This window comes from Macadamia integrifolia, chromosome 7, assembly GCF_013358625.1.
Source record: "Macadamia integrifolia cultivar HAES 741 chromosome 7, SCU_Mint_v3, whole genome shotgun sequence".
Lineage (NCBI taxonomy): Eukaryota > Viridiplantae > Streptophyta > Magnoliopsida > Proteales > Proteaceae > Macadamia > Macadamia integrifolia.
In genome coordinates, this window is record NC_056563.1 from 22,853,887 (window position 1) to 22,870,564 (window position 16,678).

Genomic DNA, 16,678 nt, shown 5'->3' on the forward strand with positions numbered 1-16,678 from the left:
CGGTGGAAGAAGGCAGAATTTGAATCTCCAAGTTCTAACCACTTGATGCGAGCTTTCTGATGGAGGAAGTTTTCCTCTTGACCAAGCAGTAAGGCAAGCTCAGCTGCAGTTGTCTTCTCATCATAGGCCAGAGCAAGGTTAAGTAAGTCAAGCTGAATTTTAGCTTGGATGGAATGCAAGTTGTCTCAGCAAGAGAAGACACGGGAGGAAATGTTGCCAAAGGTGAAGGAGTTCCAAAGCTTTAGAGCAGCCTTGACGGACTTGAGCCTTTTAGCAAAAGCAATAAGAGGGGAGGAGGAGGAATGGGAATGGACCAGGCATTTTGGACAATAGGGAGAAAATCCTGGTGGGAGGACCACATATCAAAATATTTGAATGGCTTGGGGCCAAAGGAGCAGAAGGAGAGGACGTAGATATCCATGGGACTATGGTCAGAAATACTGGGGGTCGAAGCAGGCATGGGAGGATGGAAAGGACTCCAGCCAGGCCTCATTGATAAGAGTCCGATTAAGCTTACAGGCCACCCGAAGGTTTCCAGCTCTCCGATTATGCCAATAGAGCTTGGCACCAGACCATCTTAGGTTATTGAGACCCAGATCATCAATACAGTCATTGAATGAATCGACCACCGAGGGGTCAATGGGATTACCACCATGCTTCTCATGAGTGTTGTGACTGAATCGGATGACATTAAAATCACCCCCAATACCCCAGGGACCAGAGCCAGTGTAGGGGCAAAGGAGAGGAGCTCAGACCAGAGGGGGAGCCTACGAGAGGCAAGGTTATGGGCATAAATGACCAAGAAAAAACAAATGAAGGAACCAGAAGAGTGGGAAATGGAGAGATGGATGACTTGGTCCGAGGAGGAGAAGGGGGAGATAGAAAGATAGGAGGGGTTCCAAAGAATCCATATTCAGCCATTTGGTCTATGGAGGTAGTTGTTGGCGAAGGACCAAGAGGAAGCAATGGACTAGGCAATGCGAGAACCATTAGACTGTAAGACACGAGTCTCACGAAGGCAACAGAGGTTGGACTTGGAGGGGCGAATCCGAGAATGGATCTCCACTTGTTTTGCCAATGAATTGAGACCGAGAACGTTCCAAATAGTCCAAAGGGTCATGTAGAACTAGAGTGGGGGGCATCAAATGCTCAGAAGAGCAAGAGTGGGGGCCAGAGGATGAGGGCTTGGACGATGGCTTCTTGGCTGGAAGGTTTGATCTAAGATTAAAGGAGCTAGCGGGGGAGGATTTAGAATTGAGATTAGATTTAAAGCGCAAGGAGGATCTGGAAGCAGAGTTGGAGGATTTTTTCTTCTTGGATCCCCGGGAGACAACAGGGGGTGGGAAGGAGGGGAGGGGAGGGAAGGGGAAGAGGGGGCAAGGGGGTTTAAATTTGTGGGATGAGTTGGGGGAGATGGTTAAGGCATGAGGGAGGAAAAGGAGAGGGAGGGCAAGGGGTGACAGGAAACAAGGAGTTAGCGGCAAGGCTGAGAGCCACGGCAGGGCTACTAGAACCATAATTCTCTATGGCCCGAGAGGGGCTAGCTTGAGCATCCAATTGAGAATAAGCAGGTTCACTCCAGGGAGTCATGGGATCAACAGAGGCAGTGTCACTGTGGAGAGACCCAGGGGGTCAGCTTGCAGGGATAAACCAGAAGTCATAGCGTGCATCACCGGGAGAACGGGTAAGGAAGTAGCGAGCTCTGTAGTGCCGTTTGAGACCAATTCATGCGCCTCAAAGGGCAGAGAAGTACTAACAGAGGCGAAGCAGGCATTGTCGTTTGTAGCATCAGCATCGGCAAGACTGATCATGGGATCAGAGATAGAATTCGTAGCAATGGTGGTAAGGAAAAGGCCTATCTTGGTCGATCAACTCAGTGGAAGTCTCAGGGAGGCCACCAGTCGAGGGGAGGGTGGCCAACAAATCCCAAGCAGTAAGGTGGGCTTCGGCGACTTCAATAGGGAAGACATCGGCAGCATCCAAAGGCTAAAAGGAGGACTCTAGAGGAGCTGTGGGGCTCAAAGAAGCGACAGAGAGCAGCGGCAGGCAAAGCAGTTCATCAGGAGCAAAGGGGTGGTCGGAGACCAAAGCTGGCGAAGAGGAGCTCAGGGGAGCATCAGAGACCAAGGACAAAGTTGAAGACACGCCTAGAATAGGCAAAGTCGAACAGACACCAAGGCCAGGCGAAGTCACGAAAGAGGAAACAGGGATCTTGGGCAAACAAGGAGGAGGTATCGGATCGTGGGGGTGGGTTGGGGTAGGGACGATTGGACGGTTAATGGTTAAGGGAGAGATGGGCGGTTGATGGATCGGGTTGTAGATATGACCCGGAAAAAATGGTGGTCGGTTAAGGGAGACAATTATATTAACATATAACCATTGTTAGCATTTATAACTTAGAAAAATAATTTCAACTGGCAAGTAGATTTCAAATTTCCAGAGCTGACTTCCATCTCTGTGGTCACTAGCAAATTACTTTAGACACCAGAGTCTCAAAATCAATTAACTTATGGTTGTCTGAAATGCTAACATATACTACTTGTGCTAAACATGCAAAATCAGATATTAGAATCACCAAGTAATGCATTTTAATTAAAAACAAGATTACCTTATCAGTGAGATTCTTTAAATGTTTAAACCTTGATTGCCTGTCGACAGGGAAAATTTGAAGTCCAGCAACCATTAAATCAACACCTGAAGAAGGACCTTGAAAATATACCATTACTTTGGATGGTTGCTTCTCAATTCTAAAAGATCCCCCAATTTCATGCCATCTATCATCATTAGCTTCAACTTGGCCTCCATTGACCCACTGGTTGTCCACGCTAAGTGCAACATTCACATTCTGAGGAGTGGTCACTCTTGGACCAACATGAACCCAAGCAGACACTTGATATGTCAAGTAGAGCTTTAGCTTATCTGTGATCATCTGAGCAGGGCCCATCCATGTTTGAGTACGACTGGTCACAAGGATGTACTGGCCACTAAGAGGTTCATGGGGACCAAGGGAATCTCTTGCCATTGGAGGAAGCAAAAGAGGTGAGCCACTAGCAACACTCATTGTACAATTACCAAGAGGAAACCACCCATTAAGACCATTGCTAAGACCGCTGTTCTCCACTATATTAACGCCAAAATCAGCATTCTACAAAAACAAACAACAACAACAACTCAGCCTTATCCCAACATAATGGGGTCGGCTACAAGGATCCGTGCAAAACAAAGTAGGGAAAACTGTGGCCCAAACATAGGCTAAATGAAGAAGGCAAGAAAATAAGAAATGATAAAAGAGAAATGGAAGAGAGAGGAAAGTGAGAAGAAAGAGGCACAGCCCATTAATGGAAAAATTAATAAATTAATGAAATCCTTTGAATATTTAAAGGCAGTACGACACACTTGGATCAGACTTCCAAAACCAAGAATCTAGCCAAATATGAGAATAAAAATATATCAAAAGAACTTCCAAACCCCAGACAAAAGGGAAAAATAGAAAATACAAAACACATTTAGAAGAAGGTTGACACATCAAAGACAAACCTCAATAACTGGTGGAGGTGAAGGAGGGACTTTTGCTGCATGTTTTACTACTAAATTATTGATAAGAATATCAGTGCCTGAAGGTGGCCCTTCTAAATAAATGACTACTTTTGATGGGGAACCATTTAGGAGGAACTTTCCTTGCAACTGCACCCACTCTTTATCTGATGCCTGCGAACTTCATAAGCAACCAACTTCTCTTCAGCAATTTGAGAAAAACTAAGGGGACATTTCTAGAACAAATAATGATGTCAGTAGGAAATGATGTCAGTAGGAAATGATGCACTTTTTAACTCTTGAAATAGATTGTGATTATAGAAGATATGGTGCAACAAAACTATCACATAAAAGTAACTGCTAAAATGGAAATTAAAAGAGAAATAAACATGAGAAAAGTACAGGAAGCTAACCTGGCAATGCCTATATATTGTTCACGCTGATCTTGTGCTTGGACCCATAAAGTAGCACGTACATCAGCACTAGTGACATTGTTCCCAAATATCCGAACCACCGCAGTGACTTCATAAGCAAGCTTCCTTCGCACCCTTCCAGTGATATCCTGCTGAATTCCATTCCAACTCTGGGTGCGTTCAGTTGCAGAGGCAAAGAAATTTCCAGACAATGGCAATATTTTTCCACCTCCCATAGAATCATGAATTACAACCTTGCAGCCTCTCCCGGACCAGTTGTTAAGGCCATTATCAAAATGAGGGTTCAGTATAATGTTCTCATCATCGGCAAAGCACTTTGTGGTTGCACTCTTCCAAGATAAAGGTTAAAACATATCTTAGATCAGCAGCTCATAACTTCAAACAGCTTACAAAGACAAGTTTTCCAAAGATTGCAGAAACCCCCCAAAAAGATAGGAGAAAATTTAAGTTAAGTTTTCTACTCTGGTGTGATGTAAAATTATATGAGCTTTTACACCAACAAATAAGTTACGGAATGATGAAAAGAAAAACTTTGTGCACTTTACTTCCCAATATATCAATATCACCCCCATATTGCAATCTCAAATTTCCCAAGTGCATACTGAAGCTTTTACTAGAAAAACAATCAGGTTGGAAAAGAAAAAGCTAATCAAATGGATACCTCATGCTCTTTGAGACTGGAACAGGAAACAGAAACAGAATCTATGAGCAGGTCTACTCCAGGGGTAGGCCCTTCCAAATAAAACACTACCCGATTGGGCATGGTTGCCAATGAGAATGTGCCCTCCAACTTCTCCCACCGGTCCTTAGTCACAGAGGTTCTGCAATAGACAAACGCCATTTAAACGATCTGTGATATCAAGTCATCATCAATGAAAAGGAAATTGTACTACCTTCCAACAAACAAATAGCTAGTTGCTGAGCCTGGGTACTCAAGTTTTAATGTGGCTAGGACTCCAGTGGACCCATGAAGAGGCCCCAGCACTCTAACACAAGCAGAAACAGTATAAGTGGAGCCAGCTGAAACTCTGCTTGTGATATCTTGTTCCAAGCCTTGCCAGCATTCCTTCCGATTTGTGATAACAGCATATCTCCCACCTGAGTTTGCTGAGACCCCATTGAGGTAACCTGACTCTCCTGAAACAACATAGCCATCACAGCAATTGAGGTGCCAAGACTGCAGGCCTTGCGAGAAGTCAGAGTTCAGGATGATGTTGTCATTGAGGTTGCCATATGAATCAATCCTGATCTCTTTCACTTGAAACATCTGAAATATGGAATAGGAATAGGAACTACAATTTAGTAGTAGAAATTGTTCAGCCAAAACAAGGAGAAAATCAACGTTTAGATTTAATATAATATCAATTTGGAAGTAAGATGCCCAGTCGTTATCCTTCTATTTTGGGAAAAAAGGGGGGGGGGGGGGAAGTATAAGAAAAATGAGCAAATATTCTTTACTGCCTATTGGAACTCTCCAAAAAAAGCGTCAATTAGTAAAGGATTTAAAGTTGAAAGTATTTCTCGGGTTTAGAGGGTGGACCCTTGATATTGAATATGCTGGGTCTAAGTCTCTAAGACAGTGTATGCCTCTGAAATCCGTTCCATCTCTATCTGCTTTCATAGCATAAGAGAAGAATTCTCCAGCCAGCAGATGTATTTTTTTGAGCTCCTATTGGATTATGTAGTAGAATCTCCAGAGCACTTATTATTTATGCCATCTCACAACAATATTTCCCTATATTTCATCCCCACCTTCAACACTCCTCTGTTTTCACTCTCTGTCTTTGCCCATAAATTTTGGATAGTGGAGCAAACTTCAGGCATCAGTTAGCTAGAAATTTTAATTGGCTAAGAAACAGAAGTCTTGTAAAGGTTGAAGTAGAGAAATGCAAAAGGTGGACAAAAAAAATTAATATAAGTTCTCTATGATCTTGATATGTATGGCAGGCTCTAGTTCTCATAAACATTGTATAGTTCTACTTGGTCGGTTAATGTATGGCTGTACTTGGTCAGTTAACACTATTGGCTAGAATCTCAACCTCAGAGTACCTTTATCTGTTGAAGTCTTTACTTGAAAATTAGTGAGGCTGGAAAAGAGAAATCCAATCAAAATGGGTAACTCAGCTTCTTGACTAGAGCAAGAAACCACAACAGAATCTATGAGCAGGTCTAATTCAGGGGAAGGCCCTTCCAGGTAAAACAAAGACCTGGATGGGCATGGTTTCCAGACAGAAGTCTCCTCTAACTTCTCCTACTGTTCCTTTAACACAGAGGCTCTGAAATGGAAGAAATTCCATCAACACAGCCAAGCCACCTTAATCCAAAAGGAAATTCTAATACCTTCCAACAAACAAGTACTAGTAGCTGAACCAGGGTGCTGTAGTCTCAATGTGGTTAGGACTACAGTTGATTCCTGAGGAGGCCCTAGCAATCTAAGGCAGAAACAGTTCAAGTCAAACCAGGAGAAACTCTGCTTGTAATATCTTGTTCAAGCTTGCAAGCATTCCTTCCTATTTGTTATAACAGCATGGCTTCCTCCAGCTTTCACAGGGACTCCTTCCAGGTAACCTGACTCTCTCCTGAAATAACAAACCCATCACAGCCAATGGGTTGCCAAGAATGCAGCTTTCCAGAGAAGTCATGGTTCAGGAAGATGATGTCCACAACATTATTCGTGGAGATGAATTTGGAAATATTATTCTCATCTAAACAAAACTTCAACCCAACAATTTGTCTACATGAAATCCTGTTCCGACAAAACTGGTACTCTTAAAAGAAAGCATTGTCAACGAGTAAAGAATTCAAGGCTGATGGTAGAAAAAACCAGAAAACTGATCAAATGTAAAGTTGTTTAGCGGTTCGACATCTAACACTGTAAACATTGGCCTAAGAACGTGTTTCTCACGAACATAGCTTTCTATCATCCTCGAAAAACTAACATGAAAGAGAGGTTAAGATTCAATAAGCCAAAGACCATATTGGAAGGTGAGACAAGTTTACAGTCCACAGAGAAAGATATACCAGTTAGTGATCCATCATAGCAATTGGGCAACGCGTGGAAAAGAAATAAAAAGCAATTAAAAACCAAAATGAACAATGAACAACCCATACCTCAGACTCGGAGTTGTTTGGATTGTTTTTCTTTGGACTCTCCATTTTCTATCAGGGTTTCTAGCGAAGAACTGAATAAGAAGCAGAAAGGAAAATAAGCCTAGGGAAATTGAGCAGAGAACTTTGTCACACGAATGGGTTACCTGAAAATGCTCTTGGGTTCGATGGGTATCGGAGATCGGACCTGTGAAGCAGCATCCGGTGATCCTCCTCATTTTATTTGCAGTGTTAGGCTTGAGAATGGGATTTCAAGTGAAGAAAGCGCGGGCCCAACCAACCAACCGAATAATTAAACTTCCGATTAGTTCAGAAGACAAGTCTGTCACTGTCCCTTCTTCCCCTATTTTGCTTTTACTTTCTCTTTTCCTTTTCTTTCGAAGGAAAGCTTCATGCGGGGAGATCCAAACACCAAACCGAAGCTTCGAAGTTCATAATTCGTTAATTCCTCCTAATGCAACAGTTAATTAACTTAGATCGATAATTTGCTTCGGCTTGCAGATTTGGGCAACTTCAAAACTGGGTTGCAGAGGAGTTAATTTTCAGTAAACCTCCATGCTTGACTGCTTGAATTGCGCTAAAAGGATTTGGAATAGTCCCTGGAGGTTGGATCTTGGATTCTCTGTACATTTGTTACTTGATCTCAAAAACACGAAAGATTTTTTTCCTCTTATAAGCATTTTTTGAGCGGCTGTAAACAGTAAACCAGACATTCCAGCTTTCCATCTCTAGGTTTTGGGTATCTGTTGTTGCTATCGCTCAGTTGAGTTCTAATGTAGCTTTCCGCAAGTAGAAATGCTAAGTTAGGTACCATGGCCATTGGGTACTCGAGCTCTTTACCGTTGGATCCCGTCTGCACTGTACTGCAACTTTACACCATTACTTTCTCTGTTCTTGAGAAGGTTAACGGCAACTATTTTGGAGTCGATCGTCGGTTCGGCCGGGTTTAGGTCAGGATGAACTGATTTTGGGCTGGTAATGGATCGAACTGTTAATCAAAGTTCATTTTGATCGGTTTTGATCTTGGTCTGGTTCGACCAACCTTTAATTATATAGGCTTAATATTATTAAAAAGATGGATTGGAGTTATGGAGCACACCATCTGACAAAGTGAGGAGATCCCATGGAGTGAGAGGGCCTTGGGGTGTGTGCCAGTTGCTCCAAGTCCTCGGATGCTCACTTAAGAGTCGGCGCCCTCCAGAGGATCCCGTGCTCCCGCCTTAAGGTGCTCTTAGCCATAGGATGTTCACTGCACCCAATTCAATCCAATTCAGCACAGGAGATGATTGTTATGTGACTACATAGGATCGGTGAAAAAACACTACCCAACAGTATTGCGTACAGCCAGACACATGAGAAAGTGGAATCAGGGCAGGGGCATGGACATAGACATCCTTTGACAACGATATGCTTCCCCAAAGTCTCGCTGTACACAATATTATTTGGTAGCTTTCCTTAAAAAAATGTATTCTTTCTTGCACGTAATTTTTATTTTACAACGAAAGATAGATGAACGAGTCTAAGACCATGTTACTTTGATTAAATCAGTGGAAAAGGGAAAAAAGGGAAAGCTGCTATTACAAGTTTTTTCAAATTGATAAAAGTAACAGGGAATGAAGTGGAAACTGTTTACCATCTCTTTGTTCCAACATAACTTTTCTCGTTCCTTTTTCTCTGTTCTCCATTTCTCCATGAAAAGATATCAAAGTCTTCACTCTTCATTTGAAAAGGAAATAGAAAAGGAATGCACTATGTTTACTCACTGTGAAACAATAGAACACATTTACTGTTTCTTCAAACTCCCAAGTCGGTGATCAGATCAACCCTGAATTAGTACCCAGTTTGAAAAGGAATGACGAGGATTTCGTATTTGAACAGATTCACCTTGTTAAGAAATGGCATCTTGTAAGTACCTGAATGAGAAAATTCCCAATCAACTGATGTAGCAAAACATGATTTTAAGTTCAAATGCTTATTTAGAAGTTCAAATCTGTATCTCCAGCAAACTGCAAATTTCGCCGCATTAACAAGAGTTCCTCAATAGTCTCCCCAGTTTCCAATTAGATCCTGTTACTCCCTCTTAACAACCATCTAGCAGCCACCGGCCCCTATGGTTCCATTTCTATACCATAAACCTTTCCTCATTAAATCCATCCTTCATCCATATTGAAGATCAGTTGTATTGCCCATTGAAAACAGTTGTCTGGTGTCGTTCTTTCTCAACCTATGTAACAGACATGTTAAACACCAGAGAATAGAGTACCCCTCCCCCCTTTTCTCTACACCCCATTCCTCTCAACCCAAACCCCAGGTGAAGGTGGGGGTTACTCCCAAGACTAGGCGACAAGCCTTGGTCATTACCAGCATTAACCAGAAGCTTTAGAACAGTATCTAAGTTGAGGCTCTGTAACAGGATTAAAGTACAGGCTTAGTAACTCAACTCCATGGAAAGGAAGAGTGGGGGTGGGGGAAGGAAACTTTCTAGCAGTTGTCAAACTTTGTATAAATTTATATGATCTTGGATGCAATTTTCTTTTAAAATCCTCAGGAAGTTGTACACATGGGTTCTGCATGAAAAGACCATGTTTTGATATACATGATTTGAAACTCAGAGAGGGTACCAAACAAATAACGGTGAGACAAATTGAAACCAGATGATAAGATCTATGTCATTACATACAGCTCAAGGAAATCTTTTTCCAGAATACATGAGGACTTTGGTCAATGGAATGAAGAACACTGGCAACTGCCAATTAAAAGCTACAAAGATTCAATGGATCTACGAGCACACCGGCGCACTCTCCTGCAAGCCTCATAGTTGAATGTATCAGCTGAAATTGGTCTCATTACCAAAAATGGGCAGGGGAAAAAAATTAAAACCAGCTTACTTTTAAGTTACATACTTATTATAAGCCTGAATATCATGTTGATACAGCTGCGCAGCTTCAGGATTTGCAGGACTTGCTGGGTTTGGATCAGTGAGAAGTGACTGTAACATTTAGAGAATCACTAAGAACAGTTTTCATACAATCCACCATGTTGTACACGTGGTGTGCAAGTGCATGACCAGATGGAATAACAGAGTTAATGAAAACATACCTGAATTGATGTCAAAATAGTAGAGACATTGTGACAGGGCGACCATGCATCCTGAATGATGTCCATGCAAAGGGTTCCATCATGATAAACTGCATGCCATTAAAAAGAATTAGAAAAAAACAAGGTCTTTTCACCACTGAAGTACCTCAACTCCAATTTCCAGCAACAAGAAACAAAAACAACTTTTGACAGTCAATAAGCACTAAGGTGTTGGATTTAACCAAACTAATAACAGAATACCCACTCAACAGTAGCAGCAACATGAATTAAATTAACCTAACCCATGGGCAGAATTGCAGTTACTGCAGTGTCCAAAAATAGCAACTAATTATTAACTTTGAACAACAGCAGCCCATTGACTTCAGAGATGGGGTTGAAATTACAGTCGAGAAAAGGGGGTACTATCCTCTTAATCACTTCAGAGAATCAGCCTCAGATCACACCTGGATTGCAAGTAATGACACTTGTTCAAAATAGAAACTCAATCTCAGATTTAGAAACTTAAGAAACCACATCACTTTCAACCGATAGAAAGGCCTGAAACCAGTGTCGAAGAAGGGACTTAAGAAGGTTGAAGCACTCCCAGAATATGGCTTGAAATAATGTCCAGAACTTGAGTTGCAGGACCTGAGATTACAGCCCTAGGATTCCAAAATCCCAGAGAGCCGCAGGGTTGGTTGACCAGTCCTCTAACACCAATAATCTATGAATATCGATGGAACAACCTTGAATGGATCACACTACAGCAGCAGCAGTGGAAGGAGATATCGATACCTCTCCACAAATCACTGGTTGCAGATATAATGAACTAGAAACTGAAAAATAAAAATAGAGAAGGGGATAAGAAATGGGGGAAGAGTCTCTCACCCATGGCCTCTCACAGTACCTTCCTCTTGTAGGAACTGTCTCTCACAGCGAAGAACATAGCCCTCTTTTCTTCCAATCTCCAAATCAATGGGGATAGTCCCCTTTTCTCATATTCATAAAATAAACCAATTGCAATCAAAACTCGCCATGCATGAATGGAGATCATATAAATAGTAAGTTTTCAAAATAGAAGCAAACCAAATGGAAACTAATCCTAACAACTTCCAAATTGTAAACTAACTGACTTCTTAGCAATAGAAACAAGATAAACTCAAAATAGAAACAAAGATGATAAGACCTTCTAAGAATCTCGTGCAAGGTAGCAACTGTCTTGGACTTATATCCCATGCAAGTTCTCATGGGGCCCACAAAATATCTTCCAAACCTTCTGGAAAGTCTTCTCCACGCAAGGCACATAAGGGACTCAAAAAATCTGTCAAAAATCACCTCCAAATAATGTTTTTCGAGGGCCATCTTTAGAGCAAATCCACTCTATAGTAGTTTCATATTCTTTTTTTTGTGGGCTGTCTTGAACTAATCAGATCGGTTACAAAAAATTCATATATTTACTGGTCTGGTGTTTTCGGACTTCTAGCCTCCATCATCTTTCAGATTGTATCTCTTATGTCCTCTCTCCTTTGGAAAGCTCAGGATAATTCTAAATTCCTCCATGCTATTAGTTGGGCAAATGTTTGCCTTTCTAAAAATAAAGATGAATTGGGACTTCATGGTATAAAGGAAGCTAACATTGCAGACATCGTAAAATTTATCTAGAAAATAGTGCCTAGACAAAAAAAAAAATTTGAAATGGTTGGGTATACAGTATACTCTAGATACTTAAAGTCAGATTCCATTTGGACTGCCAATTACCTAGCTAATGCATCTTGTTAGGCCTGGAGAAAAATTCTTAAGTATAGACACCTTGTTAGGGACACCATTCGGTCAAGCATTGGGATGAAAGACCGGTAGAGAAAGGGAAGAAAAGAGTTGCGGGGAAGAAGAAAAGAAATCGCACAAAAGGGGCGAGAAAGGAGATCACATGACCTAGTCTTGCACCATACCCGGCACCAAAACATTCAATTCAATTCATTCTCAAAATCTATCTAATAACTTGAGTTAAATGCCTTTATATAATAAACTGAAATTAAAACTTGCCTATATAAAATCAAAAACTAAATTACAATTCCGAATTACTTCCTAAATTCTAATTAATGAAATTAAAAACAAAATAGAACTTAAATTGGTAAATCCCAACTTGTCTAACTACACAAAATAAAAGATTACATATCTTTCCAAATAAAATAACTTAATCTTTCCTAAATAAAATAAATCCTAAAATATCCTACTAAAACAAAAACCCAATTTAGATCCGGCTCATCTCGGTCGAAGATTGACAAAAGGGTTCAGCCTCGATACTGCATCAACTCCCCCAATGTTGAGAAAAACTCGACTACGAGTTTTAAAGAATGACAACAATAAAAACTCACAAGTGGGGTGAATTGCTCGTTGTCTGCATCACTAACAAAATCCCAGATGTGAAGCTGTGGAAGTGTATTCAAGTCTAGAAAGTCATAGGGAAAAACGAACTCATGGTGGTGAATAACTAGCACTCTATTGATGTCCTTCATTACTTGATCCACTATTTTCTCACTTTCCGTTGTCATCACCTATTCCACAATAAGGCGATCTTCGACTTGTGTTGATGCATTTGATTCGTCTTGTCATTATACTGGGGGTATCACCTTCTTTGACTCAACCAATCTATGAAGATTAAATTTTTTTATGCATGTGGTAAGCCCGGAGGGTGCACATTGTTGTCACGATCAAGGATGTCGTGTCGTTGTTCCAACCAACATCGACCCAATTTAATGATGTGTTGAGGAGAGTCGAACACTTCACAAAAAGCACCATCATAATAATGAAAAATAGTAATTCAACGAATACACCATCCTCTAACTAAAAAATAATCTGATTGGTCTTTGACAACATATCCACCACAAATCTGGAGATGAAATTGTCATTTAGTAGCTCATCAATTGACAAATTAGCAAGCTTTCCACTGGGAAAGCGAACTCTGAACTTGAACACCTAAGATTCCATGACCAAATTTGTGTTCAGAATTTGCTATGGGCCTCACACAAATAAGACAACTCCACTAGGCAAGTGTGGGCAGAATTATAAATATGGAGGTTCAATTTCTTTTTTTTCTAAAGGATGGTAGGATTGTAAATACTTAGACTAGATTAGAAAGCACAATGGAATATAAAGAAGGGAGGGGAAATTTTGGAAGCTGAAGAAAAATTAGGATAGAAAGTGATAAAAGAGAAAGGCTCTTCTTGCTTCTTCTTCTTGTAGGGAGGAAATCAATTAAAGGTGGTGGGATTCAATCACTGACAAAGGAGTTTCTCTCTTTTAGACACAAGAACCAGCAGGAAGGCTCTTCTTCTCTGTTAAACCAGGGAAATAAGCGAGAAGGTTGGCAAAGGAGGAAGACATGTAGGATCTTCGATGGCTCAGCGGTGATAGTTGCGACTTCATTGGAGGACCTGGATGCGAGTAAATAGCACAGGAGATTGTTGCAGTCGCTTCAAACTAGGTAACTCTCTCTCTCTTCTTCTTCTTCTTCTTCTTCTGTTCTTCTTGCTTCTTTTTTTTATTTTAATTTTTCTGCTTTGAGGAAGGTAGAGGGTTGAAGAATGCGGTGGGTTTGAGAGAAAATTCTTTTTTTTTTTTGCTGCTGGAACACCTTAGGATGAGGGAAGGGGTTCGCTCAAAGGGGTCAAGGGTGGGTTTGGGGTTTTGGTTGGGAACGATGAAGGAGAGATCTTTTTTTTCACACAAACCCTAAAAGGAAGGGGTTGATGGTGAGTTTCTATGGCAGATGGTAGAGGGAAAGGGTTACTATGGAAGGGTTCAATGAAAGGCTATTTTTTTTTTCTCAGTCTTTGCAAAAACCATAACAGAGAATGGGGAGAAGATGGGAGAGAAAGGAGATGAAGGACCGATCCATCAGCTCTTATACCACTTGATGGAGGGTCAGTAGAGAAAGGGAAGAAATCCCTGAGAGAACTCAAAGTTGTAGGGAGAAAGAGAAGAAATCGCACAAGGGGGAAGAAAGGAGGTCACACGACCTAGTCTTGCACCTTACCCGACACTAAAACATGAAATAACCTAGAGGGGGGTGAATAGGTGATACTAGTGGAAATTCGATGTATAGGTCCCAAGTGTGATTGCAAATTAAAAACGATGCAGAATTAGTAAAATAGGCACAATCACACAACACAAGATATATAGTGGTTCGACTCAATCCGAGTCTAGTCCACTCCCTACAAGAATCCTCTTGTAAGGTATTCCACTAGTTCTTCCTTTCAGCACGGTAGGTAAGGAAGAAAACCTTTACAATCTTTTTCACGGATAAGAGTATCCTTACAAATCCCCTTTACAGGCAGAGAAGCACCTTTACAATCTCCTTTACAGGTAGAGAGGCACCTTACAATCTCTTTTAAGGTAGAGAGGCACCTTACACTCTTTTAAGGATAAGAGGATCCTTACAATCTCTTAAATATGAGAGGGTCCTTACACAAGCCTAAGTACAGTCTAGACTTGATGTAAAATAAAAAATGGAGAAGTGGAATAAAAGAGAATTACCTCCAATGTGGTGCAAATGAAATATGCAATGATGATAGAATAAATGCACCTTTTGAAGTCTTCTTGATGCTTGTAATGTAAATGCCAAGATGTAGATGAAGACTTGTAGATGGTCTTGAGTTCCTCTTGAATATAAAATAAAGAACTTGAACTCAAGAGATGGTGTAGACCAATTCTCACTTCTAATGCTTAAATAATGCTTCTCTAAAGTTGGGATTAATTTGTTAATTAATAAGTAGCATTAAAGGTATTTATAGGTGAGCTTAAGAGAGCATTATAGGCAGGAAATCAGGCTCTAACAATCGTATTCTGGGACCACCGGTCAACTGCCATCGGTAGCCGATCGACCAGCGGAAAGAGCCGTTATAGCAAAATATAGCCGTTAGGGCACTTTCAGGTAGTCAGCGGTCGATCAGGACTTTTTACCGGTCGACTGTCTATGGTCTCGGACAGTTCCGGTCGACTGGGGCTTCGAGCCGGACGACCACCAACATGACAGACTCTGTTTTGATAGAACGCTGTCATACTGACCATTCGTTAGTGTTTTGATCATAACTTTTTGGTCCGACCTTGGAATGACCTAAAATCAGTTGCGTTGAAATCGTGACTTGATTTCCTACAACTTCTATGAAAGTTTCATCTCCTGATACCGACTCTAAGATTATCCAAAATACCCTTAAGTCAGGTTAATGTGGTTTTCACAGAATTTCACTAGAACACATTTTTCCTAATATGTTCCTCACCACTTAGAGACTCTCCGTACTTGGTCAAGGTATGCTCTATGGTCATTCTAGTATGATGCAATGCACATGCATGTGGTGAGTGCACATATATATGTGGAAGTTTCAAATTACATTAAAAAGGACCAATCTATCCTAGTGGTCGTCTTCACTTGAACCTTCCACTCTTTGGCACTTCATCATCTTTTCTTCTTATTTGCAATTTCATGTCTTTGAGCTTCATGTCTTGACATCTTGAAGCTTAAATTCTTATGATATCTTCTTTAAGCATTGATGCCAACTTGTTGATACTCTTCATTTGATGACTTCAATCTTCATTTCTTCCTTTCATTCAACAAATTTGATCTTTGATATGAAGTCTCTACAAAACAATACTTGAAGGAAAATTGTGAAATACCTTCAAATGTTTGTTATCATCAAAACCAACTAAAGGAGTATGGGCATATCCCTAACAAAACATTCAATTCAATTCATTCTCAAAATCTGTCTAACAACTTGGGTTACATACCATTATATAATAAATTGAAATTAAAACTTGCCTAAATAAAATCTAAAACTAAATTAGCCATTCCTAATTACTTCCTAAGTTCCAACTAATAAAATTAGAAACAAAATAAAACTTGAATTGGTAACCCCCTACTTATCTAACAACTACCCAAAATAAAAGATTACATATATTTCCAAATAAAATAACTAATCTTTCCTAAATAAAATAAATCCTAAAATATCTTATTGAACCAAAAACCCAATTTAGATCCGGCTCATCTCGGTCAAGATTGCCAAAAGGGTCAACCTGGTTCAGCCTCGATACTACATCACATTGATAATGGATGTAATACTTACATATGGCTTGATAATTGGCATCCAAATCATGTTTTCATTTTCATATATAAGGATCGTCAGATATGATGCAGGATCTGATAGGATGGCCAAGGTTTCCTCTATTACCCAAGATGGAATTTGGGGCCTAGGACCTAATAGTTCCAATAATCTTATTGAAGTTTGGTATAATTTATCTTCCCTATTGTGAAGACCAAGAGGGAGTGGTGATTTGGTCTTATGGGCTATGGCATGCGAATTCATCAAACAAATTCACCTCTGCCTTCGCCTGGAATTTGATTAGATCAAAATTCACAAAAGTTCCTCCGCATAAGACTATTTGGTTCAGTTCAAACATTCTTAGGCATAGTTTTACTACTTGGCATGCTTTTACTTGGTCTCTTCCTAACCTAGAGTTTCTCTTCAAGA

The 16,678-nt window shown here is 40.5% G+C and overlaps 1 protein-coding gene and 1 pseudogene across 3 annotated transcripts in view; both read right to left on the bottom strand.

Moving 5' to 3' along the window:
- LOC122084314 overlaps nucleotides 1–7,954 on the bottom strand; it is a 28,947-nt pseudogene extending 20,993 nt beyond the window's left edge.
- A 1,610-nt stretch (nucleotides 7,955–9,564) lies between these two features.
- The window catches only part of LOC122084315 (ubiquitin-conjugating enzyme E2 1-like), a 12,139-nt gene continuing 5,025 nt past the window's right edge, over nucleotides 9,565–16,678 (bottom strand). For 2 of the 3 annotated variants that reach the window (XM_042652460.1, XM_042652461.1), the window contains exons 5-7: nucleotides 10,176–10,264; nucleotides 9,980–10,065; nucleotides 9,565–9,879 (exon numbers count right to left, since the gene is read on the bottom strand). In XM_042652460.1, the coding sequence (XP_042508394.1) occupies nucleotides 9,837–9,879; nucleotides 9,980–10,065; nucleotides 10,176–10,264 (218 nt within the window). In that variant the 3' untranslated portion in view covers nucleotides 9,565–9,836. Of the gene's footprint in view, nucleotides 9,880–9,964; nucleotides 10,066–10,175; nucleotides 10,265–16,678 lie in introns of all 3 variants that reach the window. The other variant, XM_042652462.1, reaches the window with a different exon arrangement.